Source organism: Cyprinodon variegatus, unplaced genomic scaffold (genome assembly GCF_000732505.1).
Source record: "Cyprinodon variegatus isolate N-32 unplaced genomic scaffold, C_variegatus-1.0 Scaffold103, whole genome shotgun sequence".
NCBI classification, from domain to species: Eukaryota; Metazoa; Chordata; class Actinopteri; order Cyprinodontiformes; family Cyprinodontidae; genus Cyprinodon; species Cyprinodon variegatus.
In genome coordinates this window covers 158,077-183,059 of record NW_015150556.1, presented here as the reverse complement: position 1 = coordinate 183,059, position 24,983 = coordinate 158,077, and the positions used below count along the sequence as shown (strand labels likewise).

Genomic DNA, 24,983 nt, shown 5'->3' with positions numbered 1-24,983 from the left:
GCCTCACGCTAAAGGTAGCCTGTTTATTTTAAGGTAATATAAAACTTGACCTTGAATTTAGCAAATGGTGACGGTTGAAGCTCTTATCTCAACTGATGCCACTCTTCGATTTGATAACTATGTTTTATAACCGTCTGTACTTAAGCCATTACCGTCGCCTTCTTCTGGTAGCCGAAGTATTTCCTTACAGCTAGGATTCAGAGCGAAGCCGTGCGCAACACTGCACCCTGTCTGAAAGGGTCAAAGAAATGCAGGAATAGTATGGTGGAAAACTTCAGTTGTTTTGAAAGTTATTTTTTTCATACCTGAGGTCACCTTAAAACTGATAAGCAGCCGTTTTTTTCTGCATGGGACTCCTAAGTACCACCATATTATCTTTTTGTGGTTTTGATGTGACAAAATAAAAAGAATGTTAGATTATTATAATTAATCCATAAGTCAGCCTTTACTTTCCAAGTCTATTTTCAGTTCTCATAACAAACCTGAAACTCATCCTCTTTTATTTCTCTTTGCACAGGTTGGCCCTTTACGTGTACGAGTACTTGCTGCATGTAGGAGCACAGAAGTCAGCACAGACCTTTCTGTCAGAGGTAAGTCACCAGAACGCTTCTTTAGTTTATTTCCAACAAGCAGCAGGTTAAAGTGCAGAAAGACTTTCTAACGCTGCATTAGATTGGACTTTGACTGTGCCTCAGACACATTCTATCATGCTTTAGCTGATGTTTTGGGCGGACATCACATTGTCTTGTTCCCTCAGCTACTTGTTTGCCGTTATGTCCCCCGATTATCATGTTCCTTCTGTACAGTGAGATGTAATCTAATTTTCTTTTCCTCTCTTTAAATTTGTGGGGTTACGAGGGGACAGGGTGATGCTGAGGCCACTTGATTATTGTGCTCCAGAGTAAATTATGGCAAATTACAATGCAGAAGGCAGCGGCTAGAGGCTTGTTGTACATCAGCCAGAGGGACAACTGAAACAAGGGGGATGGAAAAGGTTACCTCATTGGCTTCCACTGACTTTCATCAATTTGAAATGTTTTTCATCACTTAAGTCTGTGTACATGCTATATGTTTCTTCTTCCAAAACGGTTACTTGTTTCACTGATCAGTAGCCTTCATTATGTGATTCATTTTGGCATTTGTCATTACTAAAAGCTGCAATATTAGTATTGTATCGAAATTTTTGTAAGTTGTGGAAGGACACCCTATATGGCACAGCTACATTCAAAGTAATAAAACCACTTTTGAGTAGAAAAACATGCAAAGTTCCTAAAAATTAATTAAAAACACTAAACATTTATAACAGGATCATTTCACCTATTCATCCTATGAGCCAGTTTTAAGTGAAGTAAAGTCTACCAGACCTACTTTCCATGAAAATGAAAAACATTTATTTGTATTTATAAATGTATTTGTTGTTGTTTCTCTCTCTACAGCAAGTTTTTATATAGACCCCAATTTCGTTTTAGTGGCTTAATACAAACAGTATTTTTCCACAAAATGCTATTTTTTTTAAAGTAATACATCCACAGAACGACTTGAGAGGTTCAGTATAAAGGTATTGATTTTACGGAAAACAATAGTATGTAGATAATTGTTTTATATAATTTTGATTTAAAAAAAAGCAGCATTATCTTTGTGATCTATGGAAAAGGAAAAAGTGTGGCTCAAAATTCTCGGACGTTCCTTAATTTTGGGATCCATGTGATTATGTGGTTTATCCTTGCTGATATACTGGCAAATATGGTCATCAGACAGTATTTAACATATTTTATTTTGAATAAATACAGCAACAGAAAACAAGAAATGAAATAGCATTTCCTAATTAAAATTCCTGTCAGGTATACCATAAAGTTAGCTCGATGCTTAGGAGAGTAAGGCTGTTTATTTTATTTAAACTGTCCACATGTGAAAGTAATCACGCTGAGGGGATCTCACTTCTCCATGCTAAATGCTAAATGGAGAAACCTTCAAGGAGTGAAGACCACAAAAAGACAGCATATGCTGGCACACACTGTATCTTCTTTTGTAAGTTCTCCAGATCACGGCAGCATTAAGGACATTGTCCTGATATGAACTGCCTGTGATTCTGTTTGGACTGAGCTTATGCTTATTTGATTTTTCTCATTCAATCAGCAATGCAATAACAAGTAAAATGAAAACATTTTCAAGGTATAAGTAAACATTTTCTGCTAGTCGTTCAAACAAACTGATAAACTTACTGAAGCTGCTTACTGTATCTGAAAGAATGTGGGACAAACAAATGAAGGCAGTTCCTGACCCTCCCTGAAAAAGACTTCAAAGCATGGCATTCCTTCATCTGATCTGCAGCTGAGGTCAGGACAGTCTGATTGAAAATGTGGTGATTCAGTTGTTCCTGTTATTTTAGTGCTTTTTCTTTCTGCTGGTGGAGCAGGTGGTACAATAGTCCTATTCTTTAACCCTGATATAACATTCCTGAGAGGGGAAGTTCTGAGACAAAATAAGTGCCTTAGTCTGATAAGAACAGTCTGCCACTGATGGTTGTATGGATTTCTATTATTTTGATGCAGATCGCTGGTCTTTGTGGTCCATGAAGAAATATCGAAATTATGGAGATCATTTCTAAAATAAATAGCATCTGATTATATTTGTAAGGGGAAAAAAACCTCTAGATTATATATTCTGTAATCTGTCATAACCACAAAAAAAGCTTGGAGAGGTTTTTGTGATCAATCAGTGTTTGTTTTTTTGTTTAGGGTCAGAGGTTAGATTTCACTGTGTGTTTAGCGGTAGGTCTTAAACAGCTCTGTAGTTTCAATACTATTATAGTCTATCGACAAAATAATTACCGGCATCATAAACCATATAAACTGACTTAAGTGTCACAATTGTTAGAATTTGTTCATTCTGAACCACAAACATTTCTAGGAGTAGCCTGTTTGTACATTACCTGTTGTTTGTAGATCTTGATCTTAGCTTTTAGATCTCTTAAGGATTCCTAACATTTCTTAGTGCCCGATATTTCTGAAGAGCAAAGTTGACCCTTTTTTCCCTTTAACTAGTTTAAGGGGAAAAAACTGTCAAAAAATATGATTTTTTTTTTTTGCCCATATGCAACCTGTATTTGATCTTTTTCATGGCAGTCTGAACAACACAGATCCAATTTTTTTCCAATGTGAACCAGGCCAATTGGCTATGTGTTCCTGAATCCGATACGTGTCTGATTTTTTTAAATGCGACCTGTGTCTGAATGGCCAGGTCGCAGTCATCCGACCTGATTGTTATTAATCCTCTTACTTACTGACACAACTTATGTTATTTTGTATACACAGTTGTATACCAGTTGTTTAACTAAATCGACTCTCCCCACATTTCCAAAATGGCTGCACTGTTCCAGTGAAATAACAGGAGTTTATTTTGTTATTTCGTTGGAGTAATACAACATAACAGACTACTTAAAGTTCATTGATCATATTTCAGTGATCAGTTTTAGTTTACTAATCTTAATTACAGAGATATTTTTTCTACCTGGAAGATGGGAAAATCTAATATGGGTTGTTTGAGATGTTTGTTCAAAAAGAATGGACTTATATTGACTAAAAGGAGATATCCTTGCACACAATCTTGATGTAAAGTAGGCCTAAATACACTTTTTATAAGACAGTTCTTGCTATTTCACTGATCTACAGTGTTTGAGTTTTTCCACAATGTTGGTTTCTTGCAAAAAATATCAACATGTTTCGGAGGCACTTTTATCTATTTGTGGTTATCAATTTATTTCATTAATTATTCATTTATAATTCATAGCCTGTTAAGTAAATCTTATTTGACATATTTTATTTTCAATTAAACCTAGATCGAAACCAGTTTCTGTAAAGTGTTGATGCTTCTTTGTTGAGTTATTAATGTTAGTCAGGTATTCATTTTGCACATTGGCTGCCAGAAACTGTGCTCAAAGACTTAATTTGAATGAAACGTATGTCACCCATTTTTAAACTGACTTGATTATTTTCCGTTTTTTAGGTATTTTAAGATAATTATGATTCACTGTTAGACAGAATCCATCCTGAGCTTTAAGTATGTGACTCCTGTATTTTTCTGTAGTTCATTAGGACAATGATAAAATCAGGTTTTAATGGATCAGATGTAACAAATGGAAAAGTCATTTGATATAAAGCGAAACTACAAATCAAACTTCATAGATATATAATGAAAAGACTGTGGATTTGGGAATAAAGACAGAAATAGGTCACATGTTTGGAAAAACACAGGGACTGAATTTTTCTTCAAGTAGAATGAATGAGTTTGTGGGCAGACTGAACGGTGGATGAGCTGTTTAAAGATGGGGTGCATTCCTCAGCCTGGTACATGTCTGACCTCAAACTCCTCCTCAGACTAAAGAGACACATTTTTGCCCACATACATGTTGAAATCAGTTTGAAGATAACCTCTTGAGCACAGAGACTCCCTTATCCACTTATGAATTACAGAATTTCCCTGTACCCTTTTCAAACCCTCAGAGCGTGTCATTCAGATGTCAGACAGGATGTTTCTGAAGCTCCTCTCTCTGCCTCTCTTTCTGTCTGTGTCAAGATCCGATGGGAGAAGAACATCACGTTAGGAGAACCTCCGGGGTTCCTCCATTCATGGTGGTGGTAAGTTTGGGTTTTAAAATCAACAATTTTGATTAAATCTGTGAATATTCTCCATTTGCTCTCTGACATGATGGATTGAAGTGTCCTTTTCTTTTCTTCTACTGTTCTTCTCTTCTTTGTGTCTGAATCTACATGACCTCTCATGCCTTACAGTGTTTTCTGGGACCTTTACTGTGCAGCTCCAGAGAGGAGGGACACATGCGAACACTCCAGTGAAGCCAAGGCTTTCCATGATTACGTGAGTCTGCAATGATGTTGCTCTATTTGCAGTTTGCATCAGGTTATTCATTTACCAAAGGAATACAATGTTTCACTGTTTGTTAAAGAAATCTTACATTTACAGTATAGCTGATATGATTGATATGAGGGTTATGTTTGTAAGGTATTTTAATAAAATTCTTACACTACATTCATTGAAACATCAGTGCTGCTGAAGTCTTATAAATCTAAGAGGACAGTTTCTTCCTGTCATAAAGTTTCATCATATGCTGTCGAACTTATTTAAGGTCTTCCCTCACCAGGAGCTTGTTATTGTGAAGGAAAGTAATTTGATTAAAGATGACATCACATCCACATCACTTTTTCACTTCAAACAAAATATGTATAACAGGCTTCAGATGCCTCCACGTATGGATGTTGTGATCTGATATTGATCTCGGCAATCTGTCCAATAAAACTAGTGTATGATTATATCTGCCTTCATCTAAAATTCTACTTATAACCACTCTACTAGATGCTGCATTGCTGGAGAACAGGCAATGTTTAATAACTCTGGGGAAGTTGTGTGAAGGGCGGCTACTAGTTTTTTTGTCTACCAGCTTGACCTCCTGGAGGGCTGGCAAGATGAAATAATTGTTAGAAGAAAGCCAATGTCCATTGCTTTTTCTTTGCCACAAGCCCTGTATTTGACATTGAAGAAATGTGGAGGAAGATGCTCTTGTCAGATAAGATGGAACTTTTATTATCTGGATAATGTGTAAGGCTCTGACTACGGCAATAAAGAGCAGTGTAAATGATCCAACTTAAAATAATGGGGCAGAAGAATCATGGTGTGGGGAGGTTTTTTTTCAAGTTTATATTTGTTCCTTATAGGAAAGGTTATCTAATTAGGAGAACTGTTGTTTTGATGAAATCTATAGATAGACCAATAGAATGTTTAAATATATGAATCAGCGAATGCTCAGTTCAGTTTTTATTTTCCTATATTCCCTATATTTTATCCTCATAGCACCAATTTACAACATGCCATCTCAAGGCGTAATCAGTTAAATCAGTGATTTAAAAAGTTAAAAGTTTTCTAAGGATACCCAGCAGGTTGCATTCAGCTTGAAATGTATTCAGGCTCAAAAAATCCAAAAATTAGGATTTTATTATTTATATGGACATAAGTATTTTGAATTTAAAAAATTATCAGACTAAAAATGCTTCATGTAAACATTCCAGTCAGAACATCCTCACTAACGTTTTAACTCGAGTAGCACTTTCCTCATTTAGAATAACTTGATCCTGACCAGCGTTTACATACAGTATAAACAGATTGTCAGTCAGCTGAAACCAAACCCTCAGTCGTATTTCATTTTTATTACATTTGGTGCCGATTTCAGTGAGAATATTCGGACTGACATGTTTACAAAACAGTTTTAGTCAGATCAGCCATCTATTCTGATAACTTCTGCCCATGTAAATTTTGCTCTTGACTTCAGGCATTATTCCTGGATGAGAATTTAGTAATGGTGAGCAGTTATTGTGGTGAACATTGAGTCACTGATTAAATTACAATTCAAAAATACCTATTAATCCCGAAGGGAAATTAAATGTTGCTGTAACTCATAGGGTTTTATTTTTTTTCTTTATTGTTTTCATTGAGGTTTTGTAGGTGTTGATAGCTGTAGCCAGGAATTTGCAGCAATTCCTCATACCAAGCATGCATGTGGCAACAGTGGTGTGAAAAACTCCTCTTTAACAGATAGAAACCTCCAGCAGAACCGGGCTTAGTGTAAACAACCTTCTACTCCGTCCGACTGGGGGTTTTAGCAGACCGAGCATAAACACATTACTGACTCAGGAATACTTTACATATTTGAGAAAACTAAAGCTATTAGAGGTAGTAGTGGCATTATCGAAGAGAGAAACACAGCTACAGAAATAAGTTCTGATGAAAGAGAATGTATATTTTGGCACAATAAAAGCCATCCAACTTTAATTTTATGTATTTAGCAATAACTCTGTCTAGCAGAGAGACTAATAAAGATAAACCAAATGTATCATCTGTAGAAGAAGTCTATTAAGCGGCACCAGCCCAGCCAATGCTGTCATAGCTGAATACATCAGGCAAGCATGGAGAGAAAAAAATGGAGAGAGAACATAAAGTTTAAAGTTGGCATGAATGTAAATATGCAAATTTGTAAAATTTTAGGAGAATTTTATAAACTGATGGAAATGGTTCATCATTTCCTCCAGCACCCTAAAGTTTTGAAAGCAATACTATAAAGATAGCCCAGGATAACCTTAGTTAGTTATAAGCTTTATGAAAAGGTAAATTTTAAGCCTAATCTTGAAAGTAGACATGCGTTCTCCTCACATTCTCAAACTGGAAATTTGACCCACAGGAGAAGAGAAAACCAACAGATCTGCCTTGTAATATACTCTTTGAAACCCTAGGAGTGAATTATCCCTTACTTGACTGTTGCTAATGAAGGGCCAGTAACACAAAGACAGTATAAATATCTTCAGCAATTGTTGTGTCATTGTTTTTTTTTCATTTCTGTTGTATGACTGGGCTCTCAAAAATTTGGAGTTGTCTTTCTATTGGTGTAGGTAGGTAGAAATAAGAACCCTGATTTGTTTTTTTGTTTTTTTATACAACAGTGAAGAACTTTTCCTTGTTTTAGAAAGTTATTTGTTTTTTATTTTTTACATTTAAAAATCGTGGCTCACAGTCAAATGTCAGCATTACTACTATAGTAGATCTTTCCAGTTTTGCCAGCAACATAGCTGTAAATGCAGCACTGTGGTGGTGCCAGTTCGAGTCTCTCCTGCTTTGGTCTGCACAATGTTGGCTTTTGGAAATTTCAAACCAGGTACTTTGAAAACCATAAAGATTGTTCCACCAAAAAAGCAAAAGAAAAAAATACCACAGTATTTAAGTAACATTTTCATTTTTTTCTATCAAAAATACTATGCCTATCAAAGTGCATGCATCACATTCACCTTTTTTTCTGTGTTACAGGCCTTAGAATTAATAAATCCAGAGCTGGTCAGCAGGCAGGTCAGGATTCTAAGGAAACGGGGCGTTATTATCGGCTAGTAGATGTCTAATTGATGAATCTCTACTGTAAATATCACCTACTGCTGGCTTTTATCTAACCATGCTCTAATCCCTGTTGCTAAAATTCTGAGTTCTGAATGTTTGAGGGAGGAATAGAGCCTCTTTTCTCATGGAGTTTTATGTTATTGTGTATGAGAAGAGACGCAGAGGTTCTCTTTCTTTTCCTTGTATGTTGTTCTTCCTCTCCCTGCAGTCTGTAGTCTGACTCATCAGATTTGTCTACAGAGGTTTTATTGAGATATATTGTTGGTAGAGCAAAGGTCAGGGGTTTCTGCCTACACCAGCAGGATCTTCTCACTCTTTGTTCCTCATTCCCTCTTTCCTTCTTTTCATCCTGCAGTTCTCTGCTTCTGGCAGTGGTTCTCTTCTTTTATCTGCTTCCAGTGAGGTGTGTGCAGGCATACGAGTGTGTGCACGCAGGTGAAGCTGCTGATGCTGGTGATGATGATCAGGGTGATGAATAGGCACTCCTTGAATGAGGCAGCGTTGTGATGATGTCATTCTGGCTCAGGGAATGACTGTTGGAGGGCAGCATAACCTCAGCCTTGTGAAACAAACACGGGTTGGAAAAAAAAAGCAATGAAAAGCAAGGGAGCAGTGGAAGATCTGATTGGAATAAGGAAACTGCAGACAGAAAAGGGATTCAGTCTGACAGTCCTAGAAATGTTGAAATCCTAGTTTGTGGACTTTTCTAATCTAATTTAATAAAAAAAATAATAAGAACGGAGCATATAGCAGTGTATTTTAAAAATCAATGGAAAAGGTCATCAGCAGTGTCTAACTCTCCATCTCCTGGGAGGATATGAAAGAGAAAGTACAATTAGTGCAATTTTAATTAGACAAAGGTCACTTTCAATCAACGCTTCCGATGGCAAACAGTGTTGCTTATCCAATCAGATGCACTCGTCACAGTTCTGTCCAACAATCAAACTAGAGGGAGGAGACAACTGCAGTAAACGTGTCACAGTGAGGTAAAAACAAAGCTTGGCTCAAATATGCAGATTCAATGTCAGCCTTACAACCAATTTAAAGTTTTATCTTACATGTTCATTGTGATTAATTTTACATAGTTAATTAAGGAGTCAAGGCCTAATTAATAGTTGGGAGATGTCAAAAAGCTCACGGGGATCTTCTTTTTGTCCTTTTTTATTTTACAAGAGATGAGATTATAACTCATTGTAAGATTTCTGTTCGAGGCTGATTCCACTTTAATGGTCTAATGGAGAGGTGATTGGCTCTGTTGTTTAGTTTAGATAATCAGGTTTTTCATCTTCTCTCTATTTACTTCTGTTAATGCAGATGCTGCTCCCACAACTAGTCTCAAGTCTTTAGGGATAATAGCTCAATCTTAACAGAGACAGAAAAGAGAAGTCAGATGAAAGAAAAAAGGGAGAAGAAATGTTATTGATTTCCATCTTGGGACAAGGCTTCAGAGGCATCTGAAAGGCCGTTTACAGTTCGGTTAAGTGCTTTGTAAATTGTGTACTCAATAGCAAATGAGCAATTTCCATTTGCCCTGGCCACTGTAGTCATAAAAACAAGTTATTTTTAAATTCCTGGCCAGGAAATGGTCTTATTCGAGACAAAAGTCTAAATTGTCTCTAACTCTAGAGAAAGAGATGCAAAGCAGTGCTGATTTTCGGGCTAATAACGCTCATGTTGTCTGTTTGAAATCTGTTCATGTGGTGCCTTGCAGAAGTACTCAGCCATAAAACCACACTCTAAATTATTTAATGTGATTTTTATGAAGTAAGCAGAATAAAAAAATTAGTATGCAATCTTAAAGTTTTGTTTTTCAAAGATTTATATTTGATATTAGTTTACTTATCTTTAAACTGATATAAATTTGAACAGTTTGGGGTTTATTTGTATGTCACCTCCTCTGCTCTTATTCATGTTTATCTGATCTTCTGCTGTATCTTTGCCTTCAGTGATCGTGTCAGCAGTTTTACCTTTTATCAAACATCTGTAGCTTCACTGGGAAAGACGGTATAGTCACCCCAGCGCTATTCTGCCTTCCTCCTGTGTGAAGTCCCTTTGGTGGAAGGCTTCCAGGTAGTGTGAGTGAGCTTCTCATCCTGTGTCTAACAGAATGACCAGCCACTCAATGATGAAGATTTCAACTGATTGTATCTGGAATCTTATTCTTTCAATTGTGGTCAGTCTGAACTTACCATTATGATGCTGCGAGTGCATTCACACCAGACAAGGTGTTTGCAGTAATTTCCATAAGCACCTTCGGAAATTGACCACAGTGCATTTCAGAAGGCCAGGACATCAGCTTCACCATGCTCCCTGCAGAGAGCGTCATCAATTAGGAGGTGCTTAGGCTTCTATCGGTTTGCCGGTGCAGCTGAGATGAACATTTTTTTATGAAAATGAAATTTAGGAAATATAATGCTGACAAACATAAACAAAGTAATGCTGTTAAGAGTTTTTTGGATGGTTTTAAAAAAAAAAGCTGTGTTAAGGACTGTTAAATCATTCATCACTCAATGTCCTTGCTCCAGTGCAGTCCCCATCCAGCCGCTGCCTCTCCCCAGCACTGGTTCTCTCTGCTGGGTTAGATACAAGGAAGTGCTGTCAAATTTGACCATTATCAAGAGGCAGCTCTTGGAGTGTATGGTGGTACTCTCCAAACTGGTTCCATCTCTGGGGAAATGGGTCAAAACCATAGTCATCAACGCCGACTGCATTGTTTGGCTGTGCTGATAAAATCTTGTTGAGTTAAAATCGTTTTAAGTTAAAACTGGCTGGACTCCTTCAATTTACGTCACAACCACAACCAGTCAGGGACGTTTGCTGCGACTCAATTTCACAGATTTTTCAGCTTCACTGCTGCCCGCTTCACTGCTCCTCCCCACACTGTTTTCATTTTGATACAGTGAGGTCAGTGTGAATTTACCATTATGATTCTGCTATTGCATGTATGACTGAGTCCTCTGGAAACGGCAAGGAGATTCTCAGAGATCCAACAGGGTATCATTAGGCTGCTGCTTCTTGTTTGCATGAGAGTAACCAGTTGTGATTATCAACATTAAATGTTTGATCCACTATGCAAAGGTTTGGCTTATAAGGGTGAGTTTATATGTAACTCTTCAGATTCAGGAAGTTTTTTGGAGAGGAGACAAAACATTTCAACATAGAAGAACCCGTCCAACGTCTGCACATAAACAAAATGTTTCAGAATGTTTAACTTAAAACTTGGCATGTATATAAATGAACCTTGTATGAAAGCATGCGGTAATCCACACAAACTTTTGACATGTAGTGAGAATTTGTGGCAGTCACGCAAACTTTTTAAATCCACAATAATAAGCTAAAAAGCACTAAAACATACCCAAGGAAATTAAATGTGTCTCTATTCAGTTAATATAAACTAAAACAGCAACAAACCTGTTTTTCAACAAGTTAGAGATTTTATGATTTCAACCTGAACAATGAGACTGAATAACATATATGCTCTTATAATGCATCTGGATGATAATGGAAATAGTCTCAGTTGGATGTCAGCATGTTAGTTCCAAACAAGTCGGATATTTTTACTTTTTAGGTGGACAAGGTGTAGACGCCCGTGTATGTCCATAAATAGCATTCACAATTGTGAACTGAGGGATTGGTGCTCAGAGTTCCTGTTGACCTTCTGGTACATGGTAAAGGATATATTATTAGCCAGTTTTGTATTGTCCAGCGTCACAGTGGGGCGCTAACCCCTCGGTGCAACAAGAGGTCCTGTTGGGTGTTTAACAGCCACCCTGAGAGGTCTCCATAATGACCACACACACATTTCTCGAGTATCTCAGATAATAGTTCCGCATCCAATAACAATTATAATCAAGGAGCTGATTTCTACATTGCCAAGTATATAATAAGGTGCATTTTTACAGCAAAGGTAAGCACATATTTGTGATGCATAGAGGTGTCTCAAAAATGGCACGTTGGGGGTTCAACTCAGGGTTTCTTTATAGGTACTATAATAATAATAACTATGAGAAAAGCACAGAGAGCGTAGATCTGTGCAGCAAATGTTGCCCAAAATTGTGACTTCCACCTATAGCCTATATCACCCATGATCTGGATCAATACAAAAGTTTAAATGAATTTTTCCTTGGCATAAGGTGCACCTCTGTTAAAAAATGTTCTTAGAATCCGTTAATAAGTTTAAAATTGATCCTGAAAACAAACTAAAAACGTTGCCTTTTCTTGTGTTTTTGCATTCAGTGAAATAGATGTTGGATTATCAACAAAATTCAGTGGTTCCAGGACAAGCCTTATAAAAATGTAATTAAAATCCATCCATAACTTTTAAAGTTATCCTGTACACAGAAAGATGGACACAAAGTCTCCTAAAAGTATAACTCCTTTTGTGGATGTTATAATACTTGCCATGTGGGCTCTGTGCACAAGGGCTGGCATCTTGGTATTTTTACTTATACATTTATTGATTTATTTGTCTTTTCATGCTGAATTGTATTAGACTTTTAGTGTAGCCTATTTCTCTTGTTTATGTGGTGTTCGAAACCAGAGGGTCATATTCACGTCTTAATGTAAGCATCAGGATATCTGGTGTATGTTTAAGACTAAATCCATGTTAACATACTAAGTAATATTTCAAACAATTAATGTAGATTTTATTTTATCTATTAAGGATTAGCTGGTACTTGTTATTTTAATTAGTGTTGGTTTAAAGCTACTTTTATAAAGTGTGTAGATGAGAGGGAGAGTTGATATATTGAACAAATTATGCTGTCAGACCTGGCAGCGTCTCTAAAAGTCAACACTGGCCTGCCTGCCTCAGCTGCTTATAAGCGCCTTTTTAGCTGCACTAGACAACTTTTTACTGCAAGGAGAGACAGGAGGAACTCTAAGAATTTAGAAAAGCACTGATGCTAAGACTTAACAGAAATGGTTCAAATCAATTCAAAATACTTTATTGATCCTCAAGGGAAATGAACTCATTGTTTTCCATTGAGTTGTTTTATATAAGTTAATAGCTATATGAAGAAGATAGCTGCCAAATTTGGCTGGATTTAATTGAAGTGTGATTTAAGCCTTTTAATTAATTCTAGCCTTTTAAGATCTGCTGCAGGATTTCAAATCCATTTTCTTTTTAAAAGTTTTAAAATAATGTAGGTAATTTCAATAAAAAACATTTTGTGAGATGATTGGATCAAGTTTCTAACAGTAGATAATTCCAACAAGAGACATTTAATGTGAAATATCAGGGAGGTACTAAAAGTTTCTCTGAGAAATGGACACTACATCTGATTTCAGCAGATAATCAGTGTCTGACAGTTGTACCGGTCACAAAGTGCAGCCTCCAGATAAGAACGTTTTGTAACTGAAGTAGGTCCGCGGTTGGCAAAAGTGATTGTTGTCAATCAAATGATTGTAAGGATCTTTATTTCAACTGACTTTGCATCAAAGTGTGAAGGTTTTTCTCTATGGAAATAAATTTAACATGCATTCTTCTTCAGTTCACTTCAAACTCTTCTTTTTAAGCATGTTGCAGTAAATTAACAGGAAAAAAAGAGAATGAAAGACTTGGAAACACATACAAATATTTTTCCGTTATTGTGGCTTTGTATACAGCATTGTTAAATGAAAAAATTTGTACATAAATAAGTTTGCATGGGCCAGAATTGGCAAGTTATGCCTTAAAAAACAGCTGATTTGTATTGGCTTGTTCAAACGTGATCATTGCATGTCTATAGTATTTTCCCTTACTTCTATTATATTAAAATGTTTCTTAACTGCCTTAAAAACGGCAACGGTGAAATTCCCTGTGTGCATCCTGCACAAGGTTAAGCTGTTAAAGCTGAACAAAGAGAGCGAGGAAGGAAGCTGAGAACTAGCAGACGTGAAGTGTGCAGCAGAGAGTAACAGGGAGAGGTATTATACGAGGGGTGGGGGAATCCAGTATCATTGTGTGGTATCACTGGAGGAGATGGCGGGCACATCACAGTTGGAGGAGAAGGAGAGATCAAGAGCGATTGCCAGGAGCAACAGGCTTAGATCACAATGTCGTGTTTCATGCTCTTACATTTTAAATTCAAACTCTTATTCTCAAACATAAAAATTATTTTCAAATTTACATGAAGCGTCTATAACACTCCAACCTCTGACAGATCAGTTGGCTTTGGTTACTTTGGGGAAGTAAAAAAAGCATTTTGGAGTATTGTTCTGCATTTTTACAAGATGAAAATGTCAGGTTTTGCTTTTTGAATAATCTGAAAAGTCACTTTGTTTTTTTTGTAAAGCAGCAACAATAGTTTCTAAGGAAGGTAATTTATTCAAATGACAAACGAAAGGCTGGACATTTAGGGCTCACAAAAATAAAAGACAAAAAAGCATTTTTATGATTTACGTACAATCCTTTGCAGAAAGAAGGAAACTGGACCGAGACCTAGAAACAGTAACTCTGTTGGCTGCATATAATGTGGGAAACAAGCTGATTCCAACTAGCAGGGAACCAATGGGGTTTGGGGAGAGACCCCCACGCTCTGTTTCCAAGGAAACTGCGCCCCCAGCTCTCTCTCTTTAGTCTTCTCTGTCCACGTCTCTGTCTGTCTCCCTCACTCGCTCCCATGTTCCTTCTTGGTGGTGCTGAGGAGGAGGGAGATGTGGAGGTGACTCACTGTAACATCATTGCCATGGCAATAAGGAGCGAGCCAAGAAGGCAGACAGGAGAACAAAAAAGAGTGGGTTTTTCCACAGGTTGAGCTGCGATAGAAAAGGTCATAATGATCTCCAGATTATTTTTCTTACAAAAACATCTTACTTTAGTTCTCAGTTCTTCTCACTGTATCGACTATTTGAAAAATGAAATTCATTACTTGAACTGTTTTTGCTGTTTTCCCCCTCTCTGTATCCAGTCCTCTTCATTCTGTCTCTTTCCCAAAGCGGTCTTTCTTTTGCACCCTTACACTCCCTGCCCTCTGCTCCACATTTCCTGAAAGTGTGTTGCTTTCTTTTTTCTTTTTTTTTTCTTTTTTTTCTTTTTTGTTGGCCTGTCGCACGCAACCCTTGAGTCTCAGAGGAGTGTGTTTCCCACTGGTGGATTACGCTGAGTCATGTCACCTGCGTGTTTAAACATGCCAAGATAAAGTTTTTATGTGATGATGATCTATGCATGCTTTGCTGCTCTGCAAGGGGCTGGGGCAAAGATGAACCCATGCGGCAGATTGGAGGGGAAAGTTTAAATTAGGAAAGGAAAGAAAGGAAGCTGTCAGAGTATGACAATATGTAAATGAGATGAATAAATATTGGTTTGACTGTAGTAAGTCTCAGATTTTCAAATTAAAAGTGGAATTAGAGTTTTTCTTTTAAGCAAATGTGCTTTAATTTTCACTTGGAGAATAAATCACTGCTGCACTTTATAAATGGATGTGTTCATTTCACTGCTAAGTTGCTGCTCATTCACTGTTGGAAAGCTCTATCGAAAATTTAACAGTTTTTCTAAGTCTTTGTTAACCTTCATGAGCTTTACACTAGGAGAAGACTTTTTGGGAAATAAATGTATTTATCCTATTTTAAGCAATCCTAGCATAGATACTACATAATATAGTGAGATGACTTACACTAGGTACTGACTGGCACTACTACCAGATTCTTGCTTGGCCAAAGTTTGAGAAGTTGGCAATTTTTCCTGTTCATGCATTATTATGGTATATTAAGTCCAAAAAAACCACAAATTTTCCATGTAAAGTTAGCAAACCCAATCTCCATCTCTACGCATACTATGTGAAACAATCAGAGGTCTTGGTGTTCTCTTTGACACAAAATGTCCTTAGAACACCAGCCAGCAGCTGACCAGAATCTGTTTATACCAGTTAAAGAATATTTCCAAATTGAGAATAGTTGTTTCCTAAGATGATTTTGAGCTTGAGAGTATCCAAGCATTTGTGTAATTTCATTTACACAACTGCAAGTTTATTTCCATGTCTGAACAAAAGTGAACTGTCTCGTCTGCACAAGGCTGTTGACTAGCACCGATAGGAGGATTCATCCATGCATCCATCCATTTTCCATCACACTTATCCCAGCTGGGATCACGAGGGGTGCTGGTGCCTATCTCCTGTTGTCTACGGGCGAGAGGCAGGGTACACCCTGGACAGTTGCCAGTTCATTGCAGGGCAACACAGAGACAAACAGAACAAACAACCATTCACGCATTCACAGAACCCATGCATGCACAGGGAGAACCGCAAACTTGTATGCAAACTCCATGCAGAAAGACCCTGGGCAGAGAATCGAAACCTGAACCTTCTTGTTTCAGTGCTACTCTTCCTCTCTGAGACTTAGGTCACTGGACCAGAGTCTTCATATACTCCTATTACCATTGTTAAGACCCAAGGAGACCTCTTCTTCCAGGTCGTTTCCACGAGGTTCTGCAATGACGATGTTTTTAAGACCAAACTTAAAACCTACATGTTACTTCAAGCATTTTAACATCAGTAGTGAGAGGATTTTTTAATGACCACCATCTATTTTTATTTAAAATATCTTTGTTGTAATGTCTTTTTAATTTTTTTTTTTTTTTGTATTGTATCGCATGATAGCATTTCCTTTGTGAAGCACTTTGTGATGTTCTCTTATCATGAAGCTGCTAGAAAAATAACCTCTACTGACTTAGAATTACAGTGCACATCCTCACCATGAGCTTTACATTTTTCCTTTGTCAACGGTTTATTCTAGTATGTATTTAAAACAGAGGAGTCTTTTTCATAATGAGTTTAATCAAAAAAGATTTAAAAAAAAAAAAAAAACATTTTTTCCAAGAGATCAACTGCAAACTTCTCTATAAAGTTTGCAATCAAGAAGTGACACTGCATATGGTCTTGGTTACCAACCCATAGTGGTAGAAAAACAACAGAGTTAATGATCTCAACTAGGGACTGAGGAAATAGTGGTTGAACAGCATGAGGTAAGCAGAAGAGTGAAGGGAGCACGCTGACTCGATCAGACTGGCACGTTATCTCTTTGACCCAAGTTGACCTCTGTGGGTTTTTCACTGTTGTCAACATCCAAATTCTTATCTGCTATTGTTTCCTGTGTCTGGCCTTCCAGCACTAGGAAAAACTTTTTTATCATGGCTGTTTTTTGTTTTTGTGTTTTTTTTTTACTCAGTACCCCCTTAAAAAAACTCATGTAGTTTTGATGGTAGTATGTTTTAGTATAACTAAAATAGCAGAGGGTTAGCAGATAAAATGTAGACATCTCTGCCTTGATGATGATCTGCCAGGTAGGAAAGACCTTGATAATCCCTCTTCTTCATCTCAAGCTGTGACATTTAAATCTGCTTGTGTTGTATATCGTCTGCTTTCTCTCCATCTCACTTATCTCCTCAGTTGTTGTGGAACTACGTGTGTTAGTAGCAGGAGAGGAGACTCCCCAGCAACAATGTGACTATCATTTTCAGCGTTGTATGAGTATCTGACAGCGTGTCAACCTGTTGTTCCCCTCATGCTGCTCCTCACAGCCTCGGGGATGTTTACATGGTTCGATAATGATGTTAATAATAAGGGAAACACAGCCAATGTTCTCCTCTTTCCTTGCCATCCCGCTGTGCAGCTCATATCACCATACCTGCAGTCACCCAATGAGACCAAGTAGATTAGCGTTCTGCCTCCATTTTACCTGGTAATCAGCTCTAATGTTGCACAGGAGAGTGTCAAATGCTGCAGGGAATGTTGTTTTGCATGGTAATGTATTACCAGAGGTGATGATAACTGTGAAGTATTTGTTTGAAGACACAGTTTTAAAAGAAAAAAATAAATAAAAGATAACAAATTTTTCTAAAGCTTAGTGCTGCTTCTTCCTTATTGTGCTCCGTTATGCAGCTCTGAGGATGCAACATTTTTTTTAACATTTCAGAATGTTGAAACTAATTATTTTAATTGTTCAGTCTTATTTTGCATTTTGAAGTTATTATTGTAATTTAGTATTAACTGTGTTGGACTGTATTGCAGTTCTAAACTGTATTTTCTTTCATTGATTAAAAATATGACATCAAAGCATCATAAAAAAATCTAAAAGTCATCTCAGGTGGATTTGTAAATATCTCTCAGCCTAAAGGTATAGTGGAGGATTTTTGCGAATTTTTGAAAAGACGCGCCCTCTCCACTTAAAGGAAAAGTCCGGTCAGCAAGGAATAGCCAATCGATCATTGCTTATACCTAAAACTAATACGTTCACGTGATTGAATGAATTTAGCGTTAATCAGTAAGAACATGAAAACAATATTTTTCGTTGCGATCAAAATGGGAACAGCCATTTTTTCCCAAATCCAGTAACACCTCTCTCCTGACATCTTCCTGCAGTGACGTCACTGTTAGGTAAGCCTAGCGCCATTCTCACCACTTCACATGCTAAATGAATGGAAACTACTAGACCCCCCTGCAATCAACAACAATTATTTAAGATTTTGAGAGGACTTCACCATTGAAATTTGCGAGAACTATAGTTAAACTGACAATGCTCACATGCATGGCAGTTGGATGTTGAAATACATCGGGTGAAACTGGAAAAAGAAATTCCAATTCATGATCCTCCACAGGTTCGTCGTTGGACTGCCAACTCAAAGAGGGGGGATTTGCCATCGAACTTCTGGTCAGAGAAAAAAACACGTCATTAATCTGTTACTCTTTGCTTCAAATAGTGCACTGGTCGTCACCATCATGGATAATGGCGTGTTCTGACCAACACCAGATACAGCAATGGGACTTGCTCAACAGCCGATACCACACCGTATTGTCACAAAATAGTAGGTGGCAGTAGTGCTTTTTGACAAAGATGGATGTCTCCAGTAAAGCACATTCAAATGAAAGTACTCTTAATTAAAAAACACTTATAATTTATTGAAAAGTATGGAATAATTTCATACTTAAAGTACTTTCAGAAGTTTGTATTCGGAATGTGACCGGACTTTTCCTTTAAAAAAAAAAAAAAAAATGCACATGCACAACCCTGTATCCACTCCCAAGAGGGAACGCCTATTAAACACATACGAGAGCATGCACAAGCCTATTTTGTCCTTGTGCACACTCTGTTTAAAAGTTGCTGTTTGCATCGCTCATAAGTAAGTTAAGTAGATTTGCAATTTTTTCACTATGTCAGACTCACCACAGGTAAGAGAAAATGGGGACCAGCACGTACAGTAGGAGATCCTTACATAAACATATCACCAGAATGATTGACAATTAGGAGGACCACTTATTTTGATGATCCACCCAGAAAAAGAACATCCTCCACTATACCTGTGTAAAATCGATCAATAAATGTAAAGCAAAGTTTTGTATTAGGATTCTATTCATTATCAGTAAGTTTGAAAAGGAATCTAGTTTTAATGCAGCAAAGTCAAATTATTATGTATTTTTTTAATTCTGATGTGGAATATTCTGAGGTGGAATATTATAATCTAAACATCTTACTGAGTTTTTCCACAGTTTGATTTTTTTTGTGAGATAAATGTCTAAGTTATCTAGATAATATATGTTTTATACTGTTGAAGCTTTTATTTTTTTTTTTTTTATGCAGGGACATTGATAATTCAACAATGGGAGCAGAAAGCTTGTTTTGAACATTTATTTTTTAAAACAAATAAAAATCCTTTTATTAAATGACAAACCTTTTTTTTCAGCCGGATTTTGGCCTCATATGGTGTCATTCCTTCTCTTTAGCAGCCTGCTAACCCTCCAGCCGAAGACCTGCTGCAGTGTTGAGCTTATGATGCAAAGGAGGAAGCAGGATTTTTTTACACAGAACGGGCTGCCTATCTGGCTGCTTTTATTCTTCTTCTTGTGCGACCCATCGCCTCAATCAAATTAGCCATTTATTGTAGAGTCTCGTATTGCTGCTGTTTTAATTTTCTAAAAGTAAAAAGTGCAGCAAGATTTTGCTTTTATGATATATTATGTTAACATCACTTACCAAACTGTGTGTTATTCAAGACACAATACAGTCTTTTATAAGTAGATAGCTGTTAGTGTGAGTGTGTATTTAAGCACATTGGTAAATAAAAATAATTGGGCTGAATCTGCAGGCTTATTTTATTTAAACCATATCTTCACATTTTCAGCAGTTGTGATGACTGTATTCAGTCTAATCTTGGATGCACCACTATAGTTAACCACCTGACCTCAGCTGGTTTGCTTGGTACTGATGAAGCGTAGTTTGTGTTTGGCTGTTTTTATCTGCACAGGGATGTGGTTAGATTTGAATGAGGAGTTGCTGTTAGTTTGGTTTTTGACCTGTAATTAACATCATGATCATAGACCTAAGGCTGGTTTTAACCTATAAATACTTAAATCATGGTACAAATGAGTTGTGATGTGACAGCCTGGTTGAAAAGGTTGCTCATACAGTATTTCTAAACGGAGGAGTCGTATGATTACATCTTTTTTTATTCCTTTTTTTAATTCCAGCAGTTGTTTTTTTTTTTTTTTTCTTTCAGATATAACACTCTGCACTCTTTGAAAGGCGGCTTTGGATGTCACAGAAAAAAAATTTTTTTCATTGAAATTTGTGCTTAGATTTTTAGTCAATAACCTTGACCGGACTTGACCTGGAACAGCAGATATAGAAGCTTTTGTGGTGCATTATATTTTCCTTTGCTTTCTTTCTTTCTCATGACCGGCTCAACTTTGCTTTCTATTATCCTCTGCTTGTTTCTAACTTGTGGGTCATGTCTTTTTATCTTTCAACATTGGAAAAGGTTCTGTCTTAAATCTATTTTATCTACTTAAAGATGTAATGTAACCTGATAGAGGCATTTCACTCTGTTTGGTACAGCAGATGTGCCCTAATTAATGAAAACAAGCTGATAAACAAAAATAAATGTTCACTCTATCTTGTACAGCTGATGGTCCTATTCCAATCTGTTCCTTTGTATATAAAATATTTTCAGATGAGTCAATAATTGTGTTATAAAAGCAGGGTTTTCACAGCAAGGGTTTGAACTCATGCAGGCCAAACGTTTGGACATATACTGTTCTCTGTAACTGCTCTCACCCGTTTTCTTTCAGCTCAGAGCTCCCTGAGGCCTTTCTGATTACTGTAGTTAAAAATTAGTAAAGAAAAGGAGCACAACTTTTGCCTACTTTTATTTCTGTTTAAACAAGTTAGTGCTATCCTTAATACCCCATATATGCATGTGTGTGTGAGAGAGTGCGTGCTAAGCAGAATAAAAGCTATTCTCCTTTCCATCCCCACCTCCCTCACTCAGGAAGCAGACTAATGGCATTTGAGAGGATGGAGGGAATGGGAAAGAGGGTGAGGGAGAAGAGATGGAGTTCCTTCCTGCGTGGTTTGTCATTTCTACATCCTGATGTACTCCATGTGGCCTACAGATTCTACACAACAGTATACCATTTTAAGCTCTTTTAAAACAGCTCCTTTCACACAAAGCAATAAACACAGACAGATGTTAGCCTTTGATTTTTGTTTGTCTGGAATTGGTTTCAATCGGCACCCAGTCCCACCTCAAACGACTTTGCTTTCGTGCATGTTTACTGCCTCCAGTTCAGATAGGAGCTACAGAAACCTGACGCCATAAAGGAGACTTTCAGTTTCACTGGCGCTGCTGAATAAATTCTGAAATCACCAGCTGTGATGTTTAGCATTAATAAAATATGTTAAACTCTATTAATGTACTTTAACAACTGGTAAGCTACTAAAACAATATTTCAGTTTTTTCTTATAGTTAAGCCAAACATCATTAAATTCTAACAAAAAAAATGAAATATCAAATTATTTATACTCCTTAGAGTAACACTGGCTTTACAGTTCTCCGGTGATAATGTGGCTGAGCTGCTGACACCATAAACATTATTTCCAGTCAAAAGAAACATTAAATTAAAAGCTCATTTTAAATCTAGCAGGGGTAGGATAATGTCGGCTTTTAACTATGCAGTGTTTTAAAATTTACAGCGTTGGAGCAAGAAGATGTAGAACATCTGTTGCTTCAGCGTGTTCCTAAAATGACAGGATTTTATGATTACTTCTCATGATGTTTTTGGTTATTGTCTACTGAGCTGAAATCAAGGATTAAAATCTACTTCAGACTCAAGTATTGGAAAAGAAATTGTGTCATTTAAAACAGTAGGATGTTTTAAAAGACTTTCCTTTGTTTAAAAGATGAAAGACCGAAGCCAAATATGAAGTACACATCTACTGGATTCAGTCAAGATGAAAAGGTAAAATAACAATTTTTTGTTGTGTTGGCTAGATCATTTTAAAAAATCCTTAATCTGTTCCAGGAAGATGGATGATTAGTGGATGCAGCTTTAATCTTTACTAATGTCGTATTGGAAAGTTTTAGTGACTTAAAACATCCATTAAAATTCGTTGAAAAACCTCAAGATTAGTAACTAGTCTATGCATAGAGGGCATCTGTGAGCACACAGAGAGCGAATAAAATAACATGTTGCATCTTTAAAATCAGCTGTAATGAGATTTTCTATTTTTATTTGAATATAAAATTACACTCCTTTTAACAATGATGAATTAATTGAATTGCTATTAGGATTAATCACTAATGCAATCTAATTTAAATTTAAGACTTATCCATCTACTGTATTCTGAATTGATTAACAGTTAGATAATTAATAATCAATATAATGTTAAAAGATACTCGTGAAACTAACCACCTTGGAGAAATACCAAAATGAAACCAATTAAAATATGAACTGAACAAAACTAACTTTATCTATATTTCACCTGATTAATATTTAAGCTGAATGTTTTGATCGGTAAGGTATGGATGCAAGGCATGAACTTTTGGGACGGTTAGTGTCCAGCTCCAGAATTACTAGAGATAAATCAGAGATCCATTACTTGATCAGAAAAGTCTTTTAATTTTCTATGAACTAGCTTGAAATCAGATTTAACAGCCGTTTTAGCTACATTTTTATTACTCAGCGATATAGCTTATGGATTGTGATACAAGTTGTATAGCTAGTAGCTCCTGGCTCTGGATTTGGTGGAATTAGAGACCTAAAGAGAGTCGCTGTAATACTCAGCATTTTGAGGCGAGTAAAATAGACAGAACTTTGGAGCAACAAAACAATTCCTTTGATGACTCAATGACTTTTTGCAACTGATTTCTTCATAAAGGGGATCAGTCAGGATTTGGATTCAATCGAGCTTGTCCTCTAGATGCTTTTGCTCTGTTGTCAGTTTAAAAGTAGGTTTTATATCTGATTTATCTTGGAATGAAATATGAGCTGCTGCCATTGACATATCTTTTGGTAGATATTGAAGTTGGGCCCGTTTCCAGCGTAATCCTTATTTTTTTACCGTGACTAGCAGAATTGGCTCCAAGCTCGTCTGCCTTGCTGTGTGTTTCCTGGATGGGGCTGCCTGTGGATCTAGTTAACAGTTACCTTTTGTATCTCTGCCGTTGCCTTAAACCCCAGTCGGTGTCAGCAGAAGGAGGCTCACAGTGAGCCTGGTTCTGCTGGAGCTTTCTTCCTGTTATAAGGGAGTTTTCCTCCCCACTGTCGCTACATGCATGCTTGGTGTGAGGGATTGCTGAAGAGTCTAAAGGTAGTTGCCACAAGCTTGTCCAGGAGGAACATATGTTGCAAGTCAATGACTGGATAAAGTCGACTGGTTTTCCAAAACCAGAGAGGGCGTTGTCTCTATAAAGTGCCTTGAGATCAAATGTATTGTAAATTAGCACTAGATAAACTGAAAACAATTTAGTTCAAGCCATATTTTTAAAGAAAATAACATTTTCAAACTGTTTTATTAAAATGTTTTTTAGACACTGTTGTGTTTTCTAATTTAAGATTTGACACATTGCTCTTCTAAAATTAAACAATGTCTATGCCTCAAGGTTTCTGTGAAGTGCCTCAAGGCGACATTTGTTTTGAGGTGGTGGCTTCATATGAATGGACTCGTATACATTGATACTATAACGCTGAACTCTTTAGCTTAATGTAAAATGAATCACTCATTAGTTATGGATAATTTCCAAAGATTATGGTGTGCTTAAGTTGCTGAATAGAAATGCTCATAATATGATCATAACATACACTGACAGGCATCCAAATAAAGCTGTTTGTTATTATAACACATTTGATATTTTGAAGTCCCAACATTATCTACATGATGATATTGAGAGAAACTATGTTAAACTCTCAGCAGTTTCCAAAAAGGATTGCAGTCTAAATTTAAGTTTCTAATATCGAGTGTTAATCTGTGAGGAAAAGATACAGAACCAAAACCTTAGATAAGTTAGCTTTCAACACTGCCGCGATAGAAGAGGGGAAAAAAATTCTCCCTTTGGATCAGACAATGATGTGTACTTTTTCTGAACCGCTAGCAGTTTGACTCCAGGGGGACATCCACCTTGCCCCTCTCTCTCTGCAGGAGGGAAATTGGCTTTGCAACAGCAATTCTATCATCCTAGAGCTCATTCAAAAATGTAAACAGCACTGATCTCTCCTGGATCTGGCTTTCTGATATTCAGAGGTTTTCCCCTTTCAGTTTGGAACTGATTGATGTCCCTTAAAGAAAGTTTTTGAACACATCTGAGGCATGGAGGAAAAAATAAAAATCTTGAAAGGAATTGCACTTTGAAGGAAACAAACATATTCAGAGCATAGGTTGGAAAATAAATAAAATACCGGCTGAATCTAAACAAGTCGATCAGAAGTTATATTGACTCAATCAGGGAAAACCTTTTGACAGTTCTGTTACATTTTGTTCTTCATTAGAGTCAGAATACAGGAAGGAATGTCTCATTATTGCCTGGGGCCAATTATAAATTATTTAAATGGGTATTTTTTTAACAGGTGAGATACCTTTTCTAGAGCTGGTTTCACATATGAACAAGCTAACAGTTTGCATTCACACTAACCAATATTAAAAGCTCTGACTAATCATGGGTCAAAGTTTATTCTAAATGAAATTATCATGAAAGAGTGATTAATATTAGACGTATTTTGATATATATTTCCACCATTAAAAAACAAACCTATTGTTTAATGTAACATATCATTATATATCATTAT

At 36.7% G+C, this 24,983-nt stretch overlaps 1 protein-coding gene across 2 annotated transcripts in view; it reads left to right on the top strand.

Moving 5' to 3' along the window:
- Positions 1–24,983, top strand: part of ssbp2 (single-stranded DNA binding protein 2) — an 87,568-nt gene that overhangs the window by 38,650 nt on the left and 23,935 nt on the right. For both annotated transcript variants that reach the window (XM_015374457.1, XM_015374458.1), the window contains exons 2-4: positions 518–590; positions 4,576–4,637; positions 4,791–4,875. In XM_015374457.1, the coding sequence (XP_015229943.1) occupies positions 518–590; positions 4,576–4,637; positions 4,791–4,875 (220 nt within the window). The remainder of the gene's footprint in view (positions 1–517; positions 591–4,575; positions 4,638–4,790; positions 4,876–24,983) is intronic.